At 52.9% G+C, this 8,088-nt stretch overlaps 1 protein-coding gene across 1 annotated transcript; it reads left to right on the top strand.

Moving 5' to 3' along the window:
- Positions 1–2,907: 2,907 nt before the first annotated feature.
- On the top strand, positions 2,908–7,780 carry KAZALD1 (Kazal type serine peptidase inhibitor domain 1). Its single transcript, XM_033841963.2, has 5 exons — positions 2,908–4,250; positions 4,655–5,211; positions 6,354–6,514; positions 6,595–6,742; positions 6,927–7,780. Exons 2-5 carry the CDS (start codon positions 4,707–4,709, stop codon positions 7,019–7,021), a joined length of 909 nt encoding a protein of 302 aa, XP_033697854.1. The 5' UTR covers positions 2,908–4,250; positions 4,655–4,706; the 3' UTR covers positions 7,022–7,780.
- Positions 7,781–8,088: the final 308 nt, after the last annotated feature.

The following is an 8,088-nucleotide window of genomic DNA, read 5'->3' as shown; positions in this document are numbered from 1 at the left end:
TTATTTAATGGCTAAAACTAAAAAGACTGACAATACCAAGTGTTGGCAAGGATGTGGCATAATGGGGAAAAAATTTGGAAAAATGGTTTGGTAGTAACTACTGTTGAATGCATGCATATCATGAGAAGCAGCAATTCCATTCCTAGGTGTATCCTAACTTATATAAAAGTCAAAAATATAGAGCTTAGACGTGGTTATCCAGGGGGAAAAGGAGGGATTAATCATGATGGGGGCTTCTGGGGTTGTTAACAATGTTGTATTTCTTGACCTGGATGATGATCACATGAGTGTTTATTTTGTAATAATTAATCAAACTCTATATCTACTTTGTGCACTTTTCTGCTTGTCTGTTATATTTCAAAATTTTAAAAAAAAGGTTAAAAACAAAGAGAACAGAAATATAGAAAGAGTCAATGATTTTACATCACTTCTAAGTTTATCAATACAAAATGTGGCCACATTGTTAGGTCAGATGGAGCTATGATTTCCATCTCAAAGGTGGATGGGGGACTTCCCTGGTGGCGCAGTGGTTAAGAATCTGTCTGCCAATGCAGGGGACACAGGTTCGAGCCCTGGTCTGGGAAGATCCCACATGCCACAGAGCAACTAAGCCTGTGCGCCACAACTACTGAGCCTGTGCTCTACAGTCCACGAGCCACAGCTACCAAAGCCCATGTGCCTATAGCCTGTGCTCCGCAACAAGAGAAGCCACCACAGTCAGAAGCCTGTGCACAGCAATGAAGAGCAGCCCCCACTCACCGCAACTAGAGAAAGCCCACGCGCAGCAACGGAGAAGACCTGATGCAGCCATAAATTAATTAATTAATTAATTTTTTAAAAAAAAAGATGGATGGGAAACTGGGATCCTGGGGGAAGGAGTTGCCTCCTGTGACATAAGAAAAGTAAGCTGAAGAAAATTTTCACCTGATTTCTTTCTGCATGTCACAAAGCTCATTCAAGTTGCCTTAATGTTTTGGTATTCCAGAGAGCTAGTCTGCTGGGTGTTCCAGCTTTCATTTCGTAATGCTTTTTGTTGCTGAATTATAATGCTTATCTTCCCACCTGGTTAGCCCAACGTTCTACATTTATCTCAACATCCTAATTTACCTATAAAAGTAGCCTCTACTTTTTTATTATGAAAAATAATTTTACAAAATAAAGGATTGTGAGCATTATACTCAACCATTTGCCTTGTTCCACTCTCTTAGGGTGTTTATTGATGATATATATAATATTTACACAGCTGTGATCAGTATTCATATACTTCTCCTCTTCACTTAACTCTATTTTCCAACATGTATTTTTCATTTTGACCGAGTTCACCAGTTTGTCGTAGTAGGTAGCTACAAGGTATTCCGTCTTAATTATTTATGTTGAGATTTTTTTGACTTAACTGATTCTAATGTTCACTGGAAGCACAATTTCTCTGTATCCATTTCTAACGGGTCAATCTGGACCATCTATTTCACTTCTGCTTTTTCCAAAGTTGCAACCCTATAATTTTCACTAGTTGTGTCAAAATAGGGTTCAAGAAGTGACAGGTTAGAATGTGTGGGTCCTCCCAAGTAATTTCTTACCAAACTGATCCTTTATGCTGTGTTTCATCTTAGGTTGTTCATTTGTCTAGGACCCATTTCATTCTGTCATTATATTTAACAATTATCTCATGGGTCAGTGGCTGAAAGAAAGTAAATGTATGATAACCGTGAACTCCAGGCTATGGCTCACAGTGGAAAGCAAACTATATTCTATACCCCATTCCTTCTTCAGTACAAGCATCTATAGGAAAGAGTAAGGAGAGGAAAGAGGCAGGATTATCTGTTCTTCAACAAATTTTAACTTCACCCTCCTCACCTGAATCTAGTCTCCCTCATGCCGATGCAAAGGATGCTGCCACCTGGCTTCTTTCCTTGCAGTAGTCACATCATCTGAATTAAGAGAATCCTTTTCCTGTGGCCCAACAATTTTGCATGATCCGGTCAAACTGAGTCAACATTTTCAAAGTGTAAGTATGCAAATTTATTAAATTTATTTATTTATTTACTATTTACGATGCGAATAGATGTTACTGAATGTGTTTTGGAGCCTTAGTGGATCAAGTGTCAGATGATGGGGATCTGGGAAAGTATCTAAACTTTCAAATTGTATCTTATGCAAAAAATTCCCTTCTAAACGTATTTTATGTTGAGTTTTCCTGAAACAAATCTTTACTTAATAAAAAAAGATGTCCTGTAGAGTCAACAACTTTGGTGCCTACTGTATGCATGGTCCTGTTCTCGTCACCAACCGCAAGACCACCAGAGGGCGCTCGTTCCCTGTCTATCCAGCCTTCGTCAGCGACTCCGAAAATCCACGTTAAACTTGACTTTCACACTCAGGAAAAGTCTTCCACATTTAATCCACAAATATTTACCGACAATTTATTGGGCTGCCAGGAGAGGGGCTAGGTTCACAAGATACAGTGGTGAGTTAGTCACAATTCCTAATACCAGACGTAAAGAGCACAGCAGAGACTGAAAGTAAACAACCGGCTACAACAAGGTGGGTAAGTGAAGAGTTTCTAGATCTGTGGAGTTTGTTATTTAAATATTGGCTCCTGGTTTTAGAAGCCGGTAACAATTCATTAAGAGATCCCGGATTGCTTCCGCTCTGTAACCCAGACATCGATCTCAGCCCTCATGGTACTTTGTAAACCAGAGCCAGAGACCTGTCCTCCGCAATTTCAAGTCCCCCATCCCCCTTTTTTTTCAGGGCTTCGCGCAGTTCTCTTACAGTTCACTTCTGCCCCAGGTCGACACTCTCAGTTGCCCCCCAGGGCCAAGGACAAGGAATTACCCACAACTATCAGCCTTACCGGGCTCCACCCATTCTTTTTACGGTTTAAAACCCGCGGGCTTTTCCTGTTCTGAATTCCTAGACTTCCTTCCTGTTTTGATTCTCGCGACAGTTACGAGACATCGCGTGAAGTTTGCGTCCCTTCACTCGTCTGCGTTTTAGAGACTAGGGTGACTGTGTATCTGGCTACGGCCACCTCAGTAGAGCCATTCGAGGGAACCCCTAAATGAAGGGGCTTGGCTGCGTTCAGGTCAGGAGAGAGAGTCTGACCGCTTCCGAGAGCTCGACTCCCCGGCACCCAGTGCGCATGCGGAGCCAGTCCTGGGCGGTCCAGAGGCCGAGGCCCAGCCGCTAGCTTCGCGGTTGATGGAGAGGCCGGTGTCCACCCCGGGCCAGGTCCTTCCGGAGGGAGCCTGACTGAATAACGTCCCCTCCCTGGCTGCAAAGCTCAGTCTCCGCCCCCTACAAACTGGACTGCAGCGCGGTTTCTGTAAGCCGCTGGGGGCAGGCCGGGGCGGGGCCTGGCAGACCCCCGGTACGGAGGTCGGGCCTCCAGGAATGTTCTCCTCCCCGCCCCCAGCCCGAAGTGCCACGGTGGCGCCGGTGGCGGCCGCGAGACCGAATGCCTCTGGCCCTGCCGGCCTAGCAACCATAACCTGTAATTCTGACCCGGAGCGCTGCCCACTGGGGAGGCGCCCCGCCCACCTCTCCCAGCGGCCGCCGGTCGGCTGGGACCTCTATAATCACCCGGCTCCTCCTCGGGTTGGAGCACCTGCCGGATGTGGGGAGGGAGGAGGAGGCCAGATGTGAGGAGGCAGAAGTAAACGCCGAGTCTCTGGTCCGCGACTTGGTGGGGAAGTGGGGTGGACAAGCCTGCAATCGCCCCTGGGCTGCGGGGAGACGACGTTGGTTGGCTTTGCCCTGCAGGAGCGCCCGACTTGGCACAAGAATTCCTACCTCCTTGTCATTTTTGCAGCTGCTCTAGCGGATTGGACTGTAAAGTCAGATGGGACAGGGCCTAGCCTTTCAACCAACTCTTAACTTCCCAGCTACCCCACACCCTCCCATCCCCTACTCCGAACCCGCACTCCACCCCATCTCTAGTCCTTTCCCAGCTTGGGTGTCCGGTTACTACTGTGAGTTTGGACCAGGCTAGGGGGAAGTGGCCCAGGAGGGTCCCGTACGGCTGCATGAAATTGGCAGCTTCAGAACTAGGGGAGGGGGTGGGGTATGCAACGTCGAGGGGCGGGGAGAGGGGGCGGAGGAGCTGCTCTGTGAGTGCAAGTCCGTGGACTCTGTCAGAGATTCTCAAGTCGGAGCAGAGGTGGCTGGCGGGCCCACCCGATTCCTTTCCACTGCCTGCTTTTTCGGACAGGAGTCACGGCTGCTCTGAGGGGCATAGTCCCGGACACCAGGTGAGCGCTCTGGGCCCCAGGGCATCACCCCACCCCCACCCTAACTCACACAACCTCCCCCGCTCCACCCCCTTTCCACCCTTATTAACAACTCCTTCCTCCTGGGACCAGCCATTCCCACCCACCTCTAGGGCAGGAAGCTTCGAAGTTGGATGGTTTGTGGTGGTGGTGGTAGAGGTGGTGCGCGTGTGTGCATGAGCTTTATCGCTCCCTCCTCTCACCTCTCCCCAACCCCCAAGAACAGCCCAGTCAATTACCACCCAGCGTAACTGGATGACCCCTCCTATGACCCTTCGACACTTGACTCCAGGGTAGCAGGGGAGGGGGCAGTGCTAGGGTCCAAGTTGGTACGAGTAACAAGGAGGTTGCTTCTGACCTCCTGACCTGGTTTCCATCCCCGGCAGGGTGCCACGCACGCGCTGAAGCCCCTAGTGCTCTCGAGGCTTCCAGCTAATCATGCCCCAGCCGCCCGCAGCTGCCTTGCCGCTGCCCGTGCTGCTGCTACTCCTGGTGGTGCGGACGCCGTCCCCGGCTGGCGCGCGGCCATCCCTAGGCCCCGATTACCTGCGGCGCGGCTGGCTACGGCTGCTGGCGGAGGGCGAGGGCTGCGCTCCCTGCCGGCCAGAAGAGTGCGCCTCGCCGCGGGGCTGCCTGGCCGGCCGGGTGCGCGACGCGTGCGGCTGCTGCTGGGAATGCGCCAATCTCGAGGGCCAGCTCTGCGACCTGGACCCCAGTGCCCACTTCTACGGGCGTTGCGGCGAGCAGCTTGAGTGCCAGTTGGACGCTGGTGGCGACCTGAGCCGCGGAGAGGTGCCCGAGCCGCTGTGTGCCTGCCGCTCGCAGCGCCCTCTCTGCGGTTCCGACGGCCGCACCTACGCTCAGATCTGCCGCCTGCAGGAGGCGGCCCGCGCTCGGCCGGACGCCAACCTCACCGTGGCGCACCCCGGGCCCTGCGAATCGGGTACGCACGGCCCACGACCCCCACCCCCGCCACTTGGGTTTCCAAAAGGCGTTGCTCCCCGGTCCCCGACGGCATTGGTCTCTGGCCAGCGGAGCGAAAAAGTTGACGCCAGGGAGGGCTCGAGTCCATTATAAGAGTTTGCTCTCGGGGCCGGTCCGCAGAAGCCACCGCCTGAAGGTGCGGGTCCGGAGCTTTGTCAATAAGCAGCGTGCGCTGGGGCGCGTGAAAGCTCCAGACCTGGCTGGCAGAGACCAACCCTCTGAGAGAGCAGGCACATAGCCAACGCTTGGCCTCAAAATTGAGAGAGTGAAGAGAGACTCTCAGACTTTGCCCAGACCACTAGAATTCAGGCAGGGAAACTTGGGTTCCTGTGAGATGCAATCCGGTTTCGTTTGGGCGGCTCCGTAGAGCCAGTGCTTAGTTAACCTAGTCTCCGGGCCTCTGCCTGCGCTCCCCTTTCCTCTGCGTTTAGGGCTTAGTGGAGCAGGGGGACTCTTCTAGCTCCTCCTCCCCCATCCCAGCGGGCTGAGGGCTATTCAAGCCTCAAGTTTTCTTTGGCAGCTCTAGTAACCTTCACTTCCTGAGCCCCTTTGAGGGGTCTGGCTTGGCTGGGGCTGCTGGGAAAGTAAACGCGCTGCTGGAGGGTCCCCCCACGACCCCAGGCTTTCTGCCTGCTGCCCAGATTGATTTCAGTGTCCTTGCCTTTGCCACGTGGACTGCCCCGCCACCAGGGTGGGGTGGGGGAAGGGCTGATCTTCGGGACTTTGGCAGCAGGACCTGGTTAGAGAACGGGGAGGGTGTGGGGGAGGGAGGTGTTGCTTACAAGTCCAGCAGGGTAGGGGCCTAGAGGGTGGAATGAGGACAGGGGAGCAATCAGGGACAGAGTGTGGTTGCCAAGCTGAGGTGTGGGTCTCTGTGCTTGTTTGCGCATTTTGTCTGCCTGTGCATTTCCACCGCTGTGTTCCCACCCTTGTGTGTACCTGCAGCTACATTTGTGTATGTGTCATGTCATGTTTATGGATGTGTATTTACTTCAGCATATATGTATTCCCTCACAAACACATTCAAAATGGTTTGTATATGGGGTCCTTGCTGGGCTGGATGTGCCATCCTGTTCTTAGGCCTCCTATCTCCACCCCCAGAGCCCCAGATTGTGTCGCATCCATATGACATTTGGAACGTGACGGGGCAGGATGTGATCTTTGGCTGTGAAGTGTTTGCCTACCCCATGGCTTCCATTGAGTGGAGAAAGGACGGCTTGGACATTCAGCTGCCAGGGGATGACCCCCACATCTCTGTGCAGGTAGGGACAGGGAGCAGAGGCCTCCCTGGGGCAGCCCACCGTCCCTCTAGAACGATGCTGCTGACTCCTCCTGGCTCCAGTTTAGGGGTGGACCCCAGAGGTTTGAGGTGACGGGCTGGCTGCAGATCCAGGCTGTGCGTCCTAGCGATGAGGGCATCTACCGCTGCCTGGCCCGCAATGCCCTCGGCCAGGTTGAGGCCCCAGCTAGCCTGACAGTGCTCACACTGGGTAAGGGAGAGCCCTGAGCTCTGGGGGCTGGGGGAAGGTGGTGGATTCATGCCTTTGAATGTGTGTCCATGTGTGTATATGCATGTGGGTACACACACAAGCATGGCTTTCTCACAGACTGGGATACATGGGCACTGACAGCCCTCTTTCCTGTTCCCTCTCCTTTGTCCCCATGTGTTTGCAGACCAGCTGAACTCCACAGGCATCCCCCAGCTGTCATTCCTGCACCTTTTTCCTGAGAAGGAGGCTGAGAGTGAAGAGGCCGAGGATTACTACTAGGTCCAGAGCCGTGGCCCATGGGGGTGGGTGAGTGGGGATAGTTTTCAACCCTGCTCTTGAAAAGATCTAGAAAGGGGGAGCAGGGCCCCTTCACAGATCGCTTTAATGCCCTTAGTAGGGGAGATGTGATGGTGGTGGGAGAGACAAAAGTTGGAGGGTAAGGAGAGAGGCAGCGACTAGGGGAGGTGGGATGCAGAGGGGCCCATGCAGGAGGTGCTCTGGCCAGGACAGTCTCCTGTGTGGACCAACCAGGCATTAGGCAATAGCTGCCTGCTGGTCTCTAGGCTGAGTGGGGGGGGTGGGGGTAGGGGTGGGGAGGAATGGAGCTGACACAAAGGGGTGCAGACAACAGGATCCTTTACTTCTTTCCAGCAGCCCTCCCTCCAGCTCTGCTCAGCCAGTCTTCTGACTGCCCTTCTGCACAGCTCCTGCTGTTATTTTCCTAGTCCCCAGTCTTTGCCTAACCTCAGTCTACCCTTTCTTGAAACTCACCTTCTAGAAAATTTCCCTCTCTCTAAGTCCCAATTGCACATACTAACTGCAATCCTCTTTGCTGTTTGCCATCTGCTGTCCAGGAAGGCACGATGGAGCGTGGTTTAGCTCAGTGCAGTAAGATGGGCATTTGGGCATGTCTGATTTTCCTGTCGTTCTGGGAACTCCATGAGGGCAGTACCATATATTATACCACTTTGTACTGGACGATGCCTAGCACAAGACTAGGCACAGTAGGCACGCAATAAAGATTTATGAACAAACTGAGACAGATGGTTCATGCAGATTTGCACACAGAGACCGCATTTCTCTGGGAGGCCTCCCAGGGTAGTAGGACTCTGGCTTCCAGAAGCTGTAGGTCCTGCTGTTTAAGCACATGCCTGCCAGATGTAGAGGAAGCTTGAGCTGGGGCCTCCCCCCGCCCCAGGCAGGAAGGTTGGAGCCATCTGGTTGGGAGGGAGGGTATCCCCCCAGTCTGCACTCCATTGGGGCTGGTCTAGAGATAGATTGCCTGCCTCTCTGTCCCCTCCCCAGGCAGAATGGGAAACCAGATCTATGTGGGTAGGACCCAGTAT

Source organism: Tursiops truncatus, chromosome 16 (assembly GCF_011762595.2).
Source record: "Tursiops truncatus isolate mTurTru1 chromosome 16, mTurTru1.mat.Y, whole genome shotgun sequence".
Taxonomy (NCBI): domain Eukaryota; kingdom Metazoa; phylum Chordata; class Mammalia; order Artiodactyla; family Delphinidae; genus Tursiops; species Tursiops truncatus.
This window is presented reverse-complemented; position numbering and strand designations above follow the sequence as displayed.

Excerpts from the sequence above, each read along its gene's own strand:
- KAZALD1 (XM_033841963.2), top strand. The coding sequence starts at position 4,707 with ATGCCCCAGCCGCCCGCAGCTGCCTTGCCGCTGCCCGTGCTGCTGCTA. Across the intron at positions 5,212-6,353 it reads CCCCGGGCCCTGCGAATCGG|AGCCCCAGATTGTGTCGCAT; the intron begins GTACGCACGGCC and ends CTCCACCCCCAG. Across the intron at positions 6,515-6,594 it reads ACCCCCACATCTCTGTGCAG|TTTAGGGGTGGACCCCAGAG; the intron begins GTAGGGACAGGG and ends TCCTGGCTCCAG.